This window comes from Halichoeres trimaculatus, unplaced genomic scaffold (assembly GCF_033239565.1).
Source record: "Halichoeres trimaculatus isolate MK-OKI-2021-1 unplaced genomic scaffold, fHalTri1.1 fHalTri1_scaffold_20, whole genome shotgun sequence".
Taxonomy (NCBI): domain Eukaryota; kingdom Metazoa; phylum Chordata; class Actinopteri; order Labriformes; family Labridae; genus Halichoeres; species Halichoeres trimaculatus.
Genome location: NW_027437198.1, coordinates 6,484,594 through 6,499,557, shown reverse-complemented (window position 1 = coordinate 6,499,557; position 14,964 = coordinate 6,484,594). Strand labels below are relative to the sequence as shown.

Genomic DNA, 14,964 nt, shown 5'->3' with positions numbered 1-14,964 from the left:
TATATATATATATATATATATATATATATATATATATATATATATATATATATATATATTCAAAAAAATTAAAGTTTAAAGGCATCTTTGCTGATCGGTTTATTGTGGAATGAAAATAGCAAACTGCCTGTAAAAACTACGCTTTCAGTGGACTCAGGCCATTATTACAAGGAAAAGTAAACAGTTTTCTCCCAAAACATGCCAGTCCTCTTGTGCCCAAGCATCCGTAGGGCAAAAGTCAGAGCACCTTGTTGCTAAACTTATAAAGATGTCTGGAGTATTAATTGCACTTGGTAATTGTGTTTACTGCAAAGATGACATGCTTATAACATTTTGTTTTCATGTGTATAAAAAAAGAAACAGTCACAGCAAACCCAGAAAAACATTTGATAATAAAGTGCAATAAAGTCAAGTCAAATTTAATCTCACATCATGTTTTCATCAAACAAAGTCAAGCTAAGTTATTTTCTTGAAGTGATTTTGTTTGATTCAACAGGTTACTTCATATCAAACTTCATACCAGCCTCACATTACTTATTTAAACAAGCTTCTCAGAGTTTCAATTTCTAAGCACTCTATTTGATTGTTTCATTTATCAGAACAAACCCATTGAGTGCCTGACAGTACTCACAGCTTCACCCAGCGTTTGCTGAATTTGATGATGCTGGTATCTGCCAAGGTTATACAATGACTGAGAGCTATCCTAATATATAAGGTGCTCTTAGTTTGTGTTATCCACCATATCAGATTATCATTTTTAACCAGTAAACATCACAGATAAACAGTTAGTACTGTTTATAAAAGAAAAGACAATTTAAAAAAAAAATCATACATTCCTAAGCACGTCACATACATGTACATCTCATTTTGGCCAATATTCCACACTCCTTCCTCCATGTTCAGAAAGAATCACCTGTTTAGGAATCCCACTTAAAATTGGTGTCAATTTCTGTGGTAGATTTTTACTATTAACGTATTTTCAGCGCGCTCAGTCCCTCCTCTGTATCATACATCAGGTCTTTTAGGACAACTGGGCTCTGGTCTTGTTGACACAGAGCACATCCTCTGTAAAACGTTTGCTGTAAATGAGTTGCTGAGGTCAGTGTGAGGATTATAGCAGAATGTGTTGAGAGGAACAGGGTCTCACGGGAGATTAAAGCATCCTTAGCCCTGCAACATTTGGTCCAGATTTCAAGATGGATGAGACAATTCATGTATTTGAAGTTTGATCATAAACTGCATCAGTACAAACGTCAATTTCCTGGATATTTAATTCTTTGATTGTACAACTCTATAGTTAGCTGTCAATGTACTTTACTTCCACTGTGTGACTGTTGCGTATTGAAAACGGCCTCCAGGCCACAGCCTGCAGAGCAGAGATGCACATTGGTACCAGACACACCAAGTAAAACATGGTACCATGAAGACTCTCCAAGGCACTGCAAACAAGGAGAAACTTATCACTGAGATTTACCGTGTGACATACTTCTTCTACCATGTTCATATGATTTGATTGTTTTTATTCTGCTGATCACTGTGCTGATCTTTAATTCTTTCTGTGTTATTTCTGCAGTGCTTTGAGGTTTCTGTTGATATTTAAGTTTTTATATACATCAAGTGTAATTTCATTACTGTCACTATCATGTTTACAACTGCCAGTGCCTAATACACCTTGGAGCTCACTAAGAAAAGACAATAAATGCAATGTTTCTTTGGCTTTATACACTTTAATTCTGGCCTTTAGAAAATGCAAGCGTGATAATTCTTGAATGGAGTTGTCAAATGCTCAATCCTTTTCAATCACTGATAATTGCAGGATTTCAACAGCATTTTTACTTTCAATCACATGATAAAAATACACCTATTTTACCTTTTCTGTCACTGCCCCATTTCTTTGGGAGTTACTCCCACGACACATGTGATACCACTGACTCTTCCATCTTCAAGACTAAATTAAAAACTCATCTAATTCACACTGCTTGTAACATCTCTTAAACCAACATATTTCAGCCACAATCTCTCTGACCTTGCTGTCTTCATGTACTTTTTAACTGTTATTTTCTTTGTTTGTTTTTCTATGCTTCTATTTTATTGTTATTTCAATATTTTGTTTATTGTATTTGTTTTTAAGTTGCACTTTATCTTTTTTCCATGTAAAGTGTCTTTGAGTTTTTAAAAAGTGCTCCATAAAAAAGTGTATTATTATTAGTATTATTATTTTAAAGCAGTTTTAAAATCCTTTATAAAAATGTAAAAAAAAAATGGTGGCCAGCATCTTCTTGACTTGAAAGTGTTTGTGACCAGAGGGATCAAATAGGTCTAGTGAAATGTACGTTACATATAATGTCTACTTTAAGATTAATAATTCAAATAAATGTTGCACTGCTCCACCCCTGCAATGACTTAAAGGTAGGAGACAGCTTTACAGTGTTTTATCCAGAGGACTCTTCAAAATAATGTTCTTCTATCTTTTATGATGTTGTTGCTCACTAACATCAGTCTGATCAGCTGCTTTGCTCAAAGTGAGTTGCTTAATAAAAAAGTAGTTAAGGGATATTTTGAGTCACCTAAACCGTTAAATTTAAGTAAAAAGAAACTCTTAGTACCTTGGATCTGAAGCACTTCCTGCATCCTTCAGCTGTTCATATCCAAACTGGTTGAGGATGCTGAGAACCAACATGGGAGCCAGAGACTGAGCGGGCTTTGTGAAGAGAGCATTTGTCCCAAACACCATGGAAGAGACTGGGGAACTTCAAAGGAGGAGAAAAAAAATTATAGTTACATTAAATCAGATCACACTTTAAATAGTTGTTTTTTATTGCATTAAAGGTAAAAAAGAAAATGGCTACATTCGACACATTTGTAATATCATGATTCATATCTGGTTACAAAAAAGGTGCTGTTGCCTTAATGTAAAAATAAAAATACAAAATATTATTATTATTGTGTTGTTAGTTTTTGTTTTACCTGCGCTTGTACTTCTGCATGTCTGTGTCAATGATGTCAGCTAAAGGCAAGCCAAAAAGACTGAAGGCTGCTTGGACAATGACCCTGTGTAAGAGATTAAGGAGACAATGAACATATGACTCAATCAAAGTGGCTCTTTTTTCTTTCTGCACATGAAAACATACTCTTACATGTTAACTGTCAGGAAAAATGCCAGGATGTAGTAGTGCTGAGGACCAAGTGCAAGCATCACAGCTGCCATCACAGCCTCTGTGTAGAAGGTGAGGAGGATGATTCTGTAGTATCCCAGACCCTGGAGCAGACTCTGACAGCTCAATATTAAGAGCTGAAAATGAAAGCAATGCATAAAGAAACATCTTTACAAATATACCGCAAAAACAAGCAGCAATTCACCTTTATTTCTCTGATGGTGAATGTGCAGAGCACTCATTTAAGTGTAAATTGGTTCACTGGCTGGAATAAAAACATAAACACTGTATCATGAGCAGTGTTGTAAAAGAAATCCTTCGTAAAACACATTTTGACTGACTACCACCAGATTTGATAACAAGGCATTAGTTGAGCTTTTTTAAAGACTCAAAGACTTCAATTTAAAAACATAACAGAATCAAAGAGTATGGCACCAGATGAAACTACCTGTGGACAGATGAATCCAGCTCCATACATGATGCTTTTGGCCAATGATGGAAGCACATTTGGAGGAATCAGGTGCTCCGTAAAGATCATAGTAAAATTATTGAAAAAAGCTAACATGAAAACTTGGAAGAAGTTCATGACAACAAATATCTGGAAGTCCCTGTTGGTGAGGATTTGCCAGATCAAAGCTCTCAAATTGGAGAGAGAAGGTTCTGACTGACTGGAGGTCTGGTCCACAGACTGCTGTGAATCTGATTGGGATACTTTGTTGTCAAAGCGGCTCTCACTGTGGAAGCCTGTGTAGAGCATGCAGCCACAGCTCAGGATGGCGATCAGAACTGTGTAGGCTTGGAACGATGTAAAGTCCTCCATGTTTTTAGAAATGATACCACAGAAGAGAATACTGGAAGAGCCAACAAGAGAAGCCACCTAAAAATAAAAGAGATTCAGCATTGGAGGAATGGATAGTTGGAATGTGAGCTCCAGAGAAAACTGAGGAAAAAAAACAGGTTGTGATCAGGTTACACTCCCTTACCTGGCTGTACTTCACAAGTCTGAGTCGGCTTTGATGCTGGCTGGAAATCTCTGCGAACAACGCACACTGTGCTAGAAGTACAAACGTCAACAAGCCGTCAAAAGCGCAAAGCGTCACTGTCAAATGCAGGCCGCTTAACCAGTCACCAGGTTCGTAGGTCCTCCACGGGAACCAGGCCAGGAGGAAAGTCAGTGAATAGAGAGGGGCACCGTACAGGATGGAGAGACGACGTTGAGAACAGCAGGACATCTTGGAGTTATCTTGGAGGTATCCAAAGAGTGGGTCATTAACTGCATTCCACACCATGTACACAATCTAAAGAAATGAGTGGATCATGAGTAAAACAAGTAGGTTTTATTGCATTTTTGAAGTGAAACACTGTTTTTCTGAGAGCTACATGATGACAAAACAAATGCCAGCTGAGTGAAGGCAAGACAAGACCCACAACTGCACAAGGGTTTTTAAAGTACACACACAAGAAACTATTACTGATGCAACTTATTGGAAACACAAATATATTTTTGACTTTGCTAGATTTCTAGTTTTCACTTCTCACCAGTTTTCCTTTTGATCCATGTGAAAATAAAAAAAAAGTTTCAAGTATTTTTAAAGAGCAGCTTGTGTACTTAAGCATTCTGAAAGCAGTTAGCTACTCCAAGTATTCAACTTAAGTTGTATATTGTCAGTGCAACTCTTACTTGTATTAGAGTAATGACAACTTTGACGACAGTGATGGAACATTATAAATCACTGATAGTAAGTTAGGATACTCACTTGGGATTTGTGGAACGCTCCCTCTGACACTTTGTACTTGTTAATAAACAGCTTGACATAGTAGAAGCTGAATATATTGTTTATCATGCACGACCCAAGCGTAGTCATGGCATAAGCCAGAGCTGCATGGTTGACTCCAAAGTTCCTCTTGTGTCGGGCTGAACTCATTTTGCCGGAGCATACACCTGCAGCAGGTTTCTCTGCTGTCACCGAAGCAGTCCAGGCAACCAAAAACCCAGACACCTGTCGATCGATACAGCGAACGCTTTTCACAAACGTTACCTTGGCATCTAGTTTAGCATTGCTTTATATTAAACCTGGCTCTTACGCAAAGCTGAGAAATTTTGTCTGTATATCTGAGCAGATAAGCATTGAGAATGTCTAAGGATGTCCGGGTAGGCTCGGAGTCCTCCTGGGCTTAGGAAGATATAAGCTCGAACAAGCCAAACTCGAATTTCACGTCTACCGGGTTGGGCGGGTTAAAGGAAAAGACAACAAATCTCTGATTGGCTAAGCGATCATGTGGGTTGAAGTATCTGCTTTGTGATTGGATAATAAAAATGCTTGTCAGCGAAAGCAGGAAGTGACACCAATTGTGCCAACTTTCTAAAATGTGTAAAGGTCGAGTATTTCCAATGGAATGACGATACCAAATAATTTTCAAAACTTTAGTATAAAGCAAGTTAAGTACAACTTTTTTTTTCGTTTTTTAGTTGTAGTTGCTCGTTATTACTGCCACCTACAGGATGTTGGGGAGTATTTAAGTATTGCCACGTTGCCGTTGACAACAGTGAGTGACTCACAAAGCGTTAAACTGCAGTGTTCTCTTTCCTTCCTCCCCCCCGGGACACCAGAAGTACTTTATAAACCCCGATATTAAGACTCATCACAGAAAAACAGAGCTAAAAACAGTGAGCAGGATAGTTCTGAAACAGGCCATAGAGCTGAGATAAAAAGGGGTTGAGTTTTAAGCACAAAATACTGAGCACCACTGTCATAAAATCAAATAGAGAATCAATCCCAGGTCTTCTTTGGTCAAATTCAACAAAATAATTCATATAGTTCAATAACAAGGATAGAAAATAAATATTCATGATCAGTCGTATTCATTTCCCTGTTTATCTATGTCTCAATAAAAAAAAACATGTAACTGAGAGGAAAGTCTATGTTCCCTGAAATCTAATAAATAAACAATATTCAGTTTTCCCTGAGACACCATGAACTAGGTTGTATTTGTATCTTTAAGAGTTCACAATTAGATACACACTCCATGAATGCCAAGTAATCTAATGATGCATTTTACTGGTATAGTGGTTTGCTTGGTTCTAAATAGGACACAGAATAGAGTTTAAGTATTCTTCACCTGAAAGTGTTTGTTAAACAAGTTAAAAAAGAGACAAAGCACAGTTACTTTTTTTTATTAGTTATCAAAGCGCACATGTGCAGACACAAAAACAGCTGTAAGAGTTGACTGACAGATGATCCAGTGGTGATCAGCTGATCCCAGTCATCAAGTCTTCACATGACGCTCCAGAGAGAAGTACATCTCATGAGCTTCACATTATCCATTGACACTAGCTTCTCAACTTCAAACTTATTTTCAGTATGCTCAGGTTCTCTTCTGTAAAGTACAAAAGATTTCTAAGGATCATTAGGATTTAGTCTTTTGATGCAGAGTACATCCTCTATAAAATGTTGGGGTTTTGTACAATAAAAAAGTAGCTGAGGTCAGTGTGAGGACTATGACAGAATGTGTTGAGAGGAACAGGGTTTTATGCGTAAAGTATTTTTAAACCTATAGGATTTGGTCCAGATTTATGGGTGGAAGAGACATTTCATTTATTTGAAGTTTGATCATAAACTGCATCAGTGCAAACCTCAGTTACCTGGATATTTAATTCTTTGAATGTATAACTCTACAGTTAGCTGTCAATGTGCTTTGTTTCTGCTGTGTGACTGTTGCGTATTGAAAATGGCCTCCAAGCCACGGCCTGCAGAGCAGAGATGCACATTGGTACCAGACACACCAAGTAAAACATGGTACCGTGAAGACTCTCCAAGGCACTGCAAACAAGAAGAAACTTATCACTGATGTTTACTGATACAATGACTATATTTATACTTTTGTCTTTATCCTGCTAGCCTGCTTGCTCCTGTTCCCGTTTGTCTCTGTAGGACTTTGAGGTTTCTGTTGATATTGCAACATTTTATATATTAAGTGTATTTTTATTAATGTCTCTATTACAATTAAAACTGCTGGTACCTTGGTACTCAGCAAGAAAAGTCAAATTAAATGTTTCTTTGGCTCTATATGGTTTAATATTAATACAAATCTTTGAAAAAGGCCAGTGTGTTGTAAATATACAACATTTAACTGATATTTCCAAACTTTCTCTTTGGATTTCATCATGTGGATATGAGACTTTTTTATAGGTCTTGACATGAAATTTCGGTTCTGTGGTTAAAAGCAGCTGTAGGGGCTATGTTTCTCACCTAGGGGGCACTCTGGAGCACACATCAACACAAAAACACCAGATTCATACTTTTTTAGCAGACTAAATATTGTGGTATACTTTGTCACTACTCTTAGTACAGTGCTGGCCCACAAGGCTCGCCCCTAAATGATTTATGGATTTTAACAGTAACTTCTATATTCAATCACATGATAAATATTTAACTATTTTACATTTTAAAACAGTTTTAAAACCTTACTGACAGAGTAAAAAGGGTCACTGACATCTTGGTTAAGGAATGAAGTGATTTTGATAAAAAATGTAGGATGTTTACTTTCTTAATAAATGTTGCATTGCTACTCCCTTGTGGTTTACAACAATGACTTCTGGGTAAGAGACAGCTTTTGTTGTTTCATCAACAGGTCTGTGTGACTCACACTCTTCAAAATAATGTTATTCTATCATTTGTGATGTTGTTGCTCGATGACATCAGTCTGACTAGCTGCACCTGCATGCTAGGCTCAAGGCTGGTTGCTAAATTAAAAAAAAAGTAGTTTAGGGATATTTTAATTGTGTTTGACTTATCAACTAAGCCATTTTAGAGTTTTGACATTAAGGGCTCTAATTTCGTAGACCAGGCGCAAGCGCAGGCGCACCTGCCCTGCGCCGGCCTACGCCGCGCGGACAGGACGTGACCAGCGCACTTTGCAAGTTTCCTGCAGTGCCTAGAGAGGCGCAGTCAAGGCGCAGAGGGGAGCAGAGGTGCACGTCCACGCCTCCTTCCGAGCAAATGGCAGAGAGGGAGGAGAAAAGCCGTGAGGGGGTTTAACACAGCAGTGCTGTTTTCACCAATCAAATTAGCACCTCTCCTCGCCTTTAAATGCCCTGCGGCCGAGGCACAGCGTCTGACTGGTCTGAGTGATCCCCAGCACTGCGGAAGGTATGCTGGAAAGAGCCGGCAGCGGAGACGGTCAGAGCCGCTGTCCCTGCAGCAGGAGAATGGACAGCGGGGGGCATCGGAGGACACGAAGCGCGTCACCGTGTGGGCCAGCTCCCGGGATAGATGTAATCTGTTCCTTTGTCATTAATAGGAGTACAAAATGAAGAGACAGTTACACAGCTGGCTTATCCATTCAGAATACTTTTGATCCACCTGCACTCCTGGTTTGTCATCACCAAATAGCAGAACCTTTGGTGATATACTGTATACTCTCCTAGTGTCTCCACCTTATCCTCCTTACAACAATGTACTCCATCTTTTTAGATCACGTTAAAAATAAAGACTAAAACAGAGAAATATGGGAAATCACGGGTAAATCCTGAGTGACATACATTTATTTTGTCTCTTTTTTCTTCATCTTTTCTCTCCCTCTTTTCTTTGAATTAAATGAAATGAGAGAACCAGATATATACTCAGTATCAGATGTTAAGGCTGTTTATTGTTTAACTGTAAGATGTGCGTCAAACTTCCAGCTGCCGTCAGGTTAACTTTCCATTATGACAAACAGCTTTAATCTGACATCAGATGTGACGGGAAAATTAGTATAGATACAAATGTATATGCTGGTTCAGCCGGTTACATTAAATAGCGATTGCTGTGATTGTTTATTGCATTAAAATGTGCCTGACACTCTGGAAACCTGCCTCTGAGGCTTTGTTGACATGTGCCCACATGTGCGCCTGTCACCAAATTACTGCTGCGTGGGGTGTGCTCCGCTTTGTGCCGAGGATAGACTAGGTTGGAGCTGGTGAGCTTTCAGCGCACTTTTTTGGCATGAAATTGTCACTGTGCCAACATGAATCTGCTGACACCTCCCCCTGGTGCACCGTCAACTCCCCCTGGCGTGCAATCACACCCATCTCTTCGTAGACGGTCTACCAAATTGTCAAATTGGCAGCCCAGGGTGGTGCGCTGCACGAAATTAACACTGCGCAGGGTGCGCCAGGCTTGCGCCCCCTGCGCTGCGCCACGAAATTAGAGCCCTAAAAGTGATTTTAGGACTGCAACAGTGTTCTTTTTTTTTTTAACATCACAGAAGCATCAGGAAGCAGGACGATGCTGTGGAGGCCTGTCTATGGTATCCAGGAAGGGCTACACAGTAAAAATGTAAAAATGTTGGACCAATCAGATGGGGATTACTAAATTAAGACAGGCAATAAACTACAAACGTGTTTGTGTGTGTTTGATGATTCATGCAAGAATACCATCTGTTTTATTTTGAATCTATGTTTCATCTGAACTGTTAAATTAAAAGGAAGCAAGACACTCTTAGTACCTTGGATCTGAAGCACTTCCTGCATCCTTCAGCTGTTCATATCCAAACCGGTTGAGGATGCTGAGCACCAGCATGGGAGACAGAGACTGAGCGGGCTTTGTGAACAGAGCGTTTGTCCCAAACACCATGGAGGAAAGTGGAGAACTTCAGAGGGGGAGAAAATAAAATTATACAGAAATCAATCCACTTGTTAAACAAAACTGTTTCAGTCTCATTAAAGGTTGAAAAAAAAAAATGCAAAAATTTGTAATTGTGTGATTCGTAACTGGTTGCAAAAAGGTGCTGTTCCTTTATTTTAATTTTCCATGCACTGAATGTTACAGCATAAATAAGAATTGGTCATTAACTGATTTCTTCATTCATTTATTTATTTTTTACCTGCGCTGGTACTTCTGCATGTCTGTGTCAATGATGTCGGCCAAAGGCAAGTTGAAAAGACTGAAGGCTGTACGAACAATTACCCTGAGTAAAAGATTATGGAGACAATGAACTAAAAGCTTGATCAAAGAGGCTCTTTTTTTTTCTTTTTGCAAATACAGATATAGTCTTACATGTTAATAGTCATGAAAAACGCAAGTACGTAGTAGTGCTGAGGACCAAGTATGAGCATCACAGCTGCCATCACAGCCTCTGTGTAGAAGGTGAGGAGGATGACTCTGTAGTATCCAAGACTGTGGAGCAGACTCTGACAGCTCAATATCAACAGCTGAAGATAAAGACAAGAGTTAGAACCAACACATAATGAAGAGTTATTCAAACTTTGCTGATTATTTATCAGTATTTCTTTCGGGTGACAAAAAACAACAGCACTGTCTAAGGAGCAATGTTGGACTGACAGGAAGTCTTCAGTAAAACATTTGGACCGACTGTCTCCACTGTTCTGACAGAGTAGTGGGTCAAAGACAACACACATTCTGCAGATGGTCAGTCTACCTTTCCTGCTGCTCCACTTATCAATGGGCATAGGCTGTTTATAGAATGGACAACACGGCCCTGCTTTTTACCACTGCACAGCTTTGAAGCCAAAACCACTGCCAGAGTCTGTGCAGTAAGGAATCTGAGTGGAGCCAGGTGACAAACTCTTCTTGGCTCTAGATCATCTTACTATTCCCAAAAAACCCTGCAAGAACAGCAGCTGTCAATCATTGTGAAACGTGACATAAAGCTCCACTGTTTAAGTCGAATAACTAATTAAAAAGAAACTTTTCAGAACAAAGAAGACTCGAACACAATGCAGCCTAACATCTTCTTATTGCCACAGCACATGGATGTAAAGAATTTTTCTACGAGGTGTATTTAATTTTAAAAGTTTGACAACAGCCCATCTGGATTGGCTGGGGAGACAGTTTTTTTGTTTTGTTTTGTTTTTTTAACCTACTATGCAGCCAGTCACCAAGGGGAGCTGTTTTTGTGCAACATCACTTTGAGCCCAGAAGATAACGTCCATTTTTTATAGTCAATGTTGATAGGTGTTTTCTACTTGCACTATTTGGATGTCTTTAAAAGAAGTTGTGTGACTAAAAATTAAAGAGGGGCACAAAGAGAGGGAAAGAGAAGTTGTAGGAGGGAAAAAAACTGACACACTTTTAAAGAAAATCAAAAAGTCATTAGATATGAGAGAAAATTACCTGTGGACAGATGAATCCAGCTCCATACATGATGCTTTTGGCCAATGATGGAAGCACATTTGGAAGAATCAGGTGCTCCGTAAAGATCATAGTAAAATTACTGAAAAAAGTCAACATGAAAACTTGGAAGAAGTTCATGACAACAAATAATTGAAAGTCCCTGTTGGTGAGGATTTGCCAGATCAAAGCTCTCAAATTGGAGAAGGAGGGTTCTGATTGGCTGGAGGTCTGGTCCACAGACTGCTGTTCATCTGACTGGGATACTTTGTTGTCAAAGCGGCTCTCACTGTAGAGGCCTGTGTAGAGCATGCAGCCACAGCTCAGGATGGCAACCAGCACTGTGTAGGCTTGGAAAGTTGTAAAGTCCTCCATGTTTTTAGAGATGATACCACAGAAGAGAATACTGGAAGAGCCCAAAAGATGAGCCACCTGAGAGTTAACAGAGATACAGCATTGGAGGAATGGATAGTTGGAGTGTGAGCTCCAGAGAAAACTAAGGAAAAAAACAGGTGTTTGATCTGGTTACACTCCCTTACCTGGCAGTACTTCATAAGTCTAAGTCTGTTCTGATGCTGGCTGGAAATCTCTGCAAACATCGCACACTGGGCCAGAAGTACAAACGTCAACAAACTATCAAAGGCACACAGTGTCACTGTCAATTGCAGGCCGCATAACCAATCACCAGGTTCGTAGGTCCTCCATGGGAACCAGGCCAGGAGGAAAGTCAGTGAATAGAGAGGGGCACCGTACAGAATGGAGAGACGACGTTGAGAACAGCAGGACATCTTGGAGTTATCTTGAAGGTATCCAAAGAGTGGGTCATTGACTGCATTCCACACCATGTACACAATCTAAAGAGACGAGTGGATCATCAGTGAAACACCCAAAAGAGGTTTCATAACAATTACATTAACTAAAATGAAATAATGTAAAACTTTGATTTTGCTGCTTTTCTGAGAGCTACATGATGACAAGGTATGTCATTTAGGGATGGGTACTGAATTAGGTACTTTTATAGGCACTGACCAAATTCTGTCAAAAGTACCAGGTACCATTTCACAAAAAAATAAAAGGTACCATGTTAGGGTACCTGAATGCATCCTTGTGACTGTGAGGGAGTGGAAGAGAAGACGATTTTCCATGATGGAAGCAATGCAAGTTTAAATCAAAGAATTAATATTAAAAATTTGAAAAAGAAACCAAAAATTGTATTAGTTAACAAATTGATATTTTTTACCACATGAACACAAAAACAAGAAACTACACACATGAAACAAGAAACTATAACCAATGCCACCAATTTGTGAGAAAAAATGTATTTTTGATTTTAATTTCTACTTTTAATTTCTCACCAGATTACTTTTGGTACATGTGTGGATAAAAAAGTTTCAAGATTCTTTAAAAGATTAATTTGTGTACAAGAATATTTAGAAAGCAAGTATTTCAAGTATTCAATTCAAGTTATATTTTAATAGTGCAACTTTCACTTGTACTGAAGTAAAATAATGCATCATTGTCCATCACTGGTAATAAGTCAGGATACTCACTTGGGATTTGTGGAATGCTGCCTCTGACACCTTGTACTTGTTAATAAACAGCTTGACATAGTAGAAGTTGAATATACTGTTTATCATACATGCTCCAAGTGTAGTCATGGCATATGCCAGAGCTGCATGGTTGACTCCAAAGTTCCTCTTGTGTCGAACTGAACTCATTTTTTCTGCAGCAGGTTTCTCTGCTGTTGTGACCATTAAGTCAGGCAAATAGAAATCCCAGTCACCTGAAGTTCAAGATTAAGTAGACACTTCTAAAATGTAACCCTACCTTGCAATCTAGATTAGCATTGCTTCATATTAAAGCTGAGCTGTTTGATCTCTGTGTGTATCTGTATCTGGGCCCTGAATGTCCCGAGAACAACAAGAAGCCTTCCAGACTCGGCAGAAAATAGAATCAAACCAGTAAATCTCGATTTTCAAGTCTCCCAGCCTGGGCGGCAGAAGGATAACAAAAAAAATCGATGATTGTCTAAGAGATCACGTGGTTTAAGTTTCTGCTTTGCGATTGGATAATAAAAATGCTTGTCAGCAAAAGCAGAAAGCCACACCAATTACTAACTTCTTGAAATGTTTAACTGCAGAGCATTTTCAATGGGATGAGGATATTAAACAGTGTTTAAGAGTTTAATTTAACACTAAGTAAGCATTGTGTATTATTTGTCATTGTTAGTCATTACCACCACCTAGCAGATGTTTAGAGTAGGCCTTTTTAAGTGTTGCCACGTTGCCGTAGACAACAGTCCTCCCAGGAGGATGTGTGTAGTTGACGTCCTGCCTACACTTGGCACTGGCTCTGCTCATAAAACACACACCTGTGTGTCAGGTTTGCATTAGGAGGAGTCACCCTCTCCTCACCACAATATTAGAAAATGTTGACCGACATGACTTTGGAGGAAGAGTTTGACAGGCACGGGGGGCTGTGGTACGCATCGCAGGACCTTGAACATGGTTAGAGCTGCACGGTTCTGTGGTCGCATCCTAAACTTTGTCAAAATTTGTGATTTTTTATGATTTCCTCCACTGACAGGTAATAATTTATCAAACTTTGGCTACGAACAGGTCATCATTTTTCTTGACATATTGTGATTGTCACCAACACTTTAGCCCGACTTTAATGTTATACTCCCTTTCAGCAGACTGTCTGCTACAACTTTGTGTTAGTTGCAGGTTTGTACGATAATTTGTTTCCTGACAGTGTCGAAAATTATGATGACCTAGTACATATTTCATATTCTGGATCTTAGTATCCAGAATATTTCCAGGGTCTGGATTGTACTTTTACATCAGCCAGAAATTGTTGTGACCTTGTCTTCATCGTGGAGTTATATACACATATGGTGAAAACGGCCCTATCTCACAATGATAAAGAATACTTAAAAAAAAAATCTTGGATCCAGACGGTGATCCGGATCACTTCCAAAATTTAATCACTGCTTCTTTTTTCCATTTGGAACATTTCCTGAAAACTTCATCAAGATCTGTTTGTTACTTTTTGAGTTATGTTGTTCGTAGACAGACAGATAGACAGACAAGCTCTCCAAAAAACATAACCTCCTTGGCGAAGGTAATAACACAAGCCCAAACAGGTGGACTTCGATGAGAAATCAAGGTCTGTTCTTGGGATACAGTCACAATCATACTCATGTAGTAAAGATCCTAAGGCGGTCTGAATGCTCATAGTTGATTGTTTTCTGATACACAGCTTGTGTGATTATTTGAGTTTCAGGGAAAAAAAAAACATTGATTATTAAGGAAAAAGTAGGATGCTCCCCACTGGTTTAAGGTAAATAAAGTTGTTTTTACCCAACTAATCCCAACTAAAGTATCAGACTGTGGTTGGATTCGGCAGGACTTAGCAGGTCTCAGAACAGAAGCATCATGAAGGAACACTCAAACATCGAGCTGACAACACAACCTGAGCAGCTTGAAGAAGAGATCTTCTGATCTCAACAGGACTAACCTGGTTAAATAAGGTTAAATAATGAAAAAAGTTAAAGCTTGTACCCAAAAGGTATTCAGTGTCAGTCGTTTGGACACATTTTAGCTCGATAAGGATGATGTCGACCAAAAACTAACCAAGTATCTTTTTCATTATTTTCTACATTAACACTGTAGTATTCACATTTTTTAATTTCCTGC

At 38.9% G+C, this 14,964-nt stretch overlaps 2 protein-coding genes across 2 annotated transcripts; both read right to left on the bottom strand.

Annotated features, from left to right (window-relative positions):
- Nucleotides 1-46: 46 nt before the first annotated feature.
- LOC141810236 (transmembrane protein 180-like) lies at nt 47-5,376 on the bottom strand. The gene is made up of 7 exons (XM_074697648.1): nt 4,913-5,376; nt 4,139-4,453; nt 3,604-4,032; nt 3,138-3,292; nt 2,968-3,051; nt 2,607-2,750; nt 47-1,439 (listed from the first exon to the last, which is right to left on the bottom strand). The coding sequence occupies exons 1-7, from the start codon at nt 5,078-5,080 to the stop codon at nt 1,298-1,300; spliced, it is 1,437 nt and encodes a 478-aa protein (XP_074553749.1). The 5' UTR covers nt 5,081-5,376; the 3' UTR covers nt 47-1,297.
- Nucleotides 5,377-6,834: 1,458 nt separating this feature from the next.
- Nucleotides 6,835-12,984, bottom strand: LOC141809772 (transmembrane protein 180-like). The gene is made up of 7 exons (XM_074696958.1): nt 12,817-12,984; nt 11,806-12,120; nt 11,270-11,698; nt 10,193-10,347; nt 10,020-10,103; nt 9,642-9,785; nt 6,835-6,976 (listed from the first exon to the last, which is right to left on the bottom strand). Exons 1-7 carry the CDS (start codon nt 12,982-12,984, stop codon nt 6,835-6,837), a joined length of 1,437 nt encoding a protein of 478 aa, XP_074553059.1.
- Between the last annotated feature and the right edge of the window lie 1,980 nt (nt 12,985-14,964).

Coding starts and splice junctions, on each gene's coding strand:
- LOC141810236 (XM_074697648.1), bottom strand. CDS start 5,080: ATGAGTTCAGCCCGACACAAGAGGAACTTTGGAGTCAACCATGCAGCT. Junction 4,033..4,138: donor GACTTGTGAAGTACAGCCAG/GTAAGGGAGTGT, acceptor TTTTATTTTTAG/GTGGCTTCTCTTGTTGGCTC. Junction 1,440..2,606: donor GGAAGTGCTTCAGATCCAAG/GTACTAAGAGTT, acceptor CCTTGTTTGCAG/TGCCTTGGAGAGTCTTCATG.
- LOC141809772 (XM_074696958.1), bottom strand. CDS start 12,984: ATGAGTTCAGTTCGACACAAGAGGAACTTTGGAGTCAACCATGCAGCT. Junction 10,104..10,192: donor TTTTTCATGACTATTAACAT/GTAAGACTATAT, acceptor TCTTTTACTCAG/GGTAATTGTTCGTACAGCCT. Junction 9,786..10,019: donor ATGCAGAAGTACCAGCGCAG/GTAAAAAATAAA, acceptor CCCCCTCTGAAG/TTCTCCACTTTCCTCCATGG.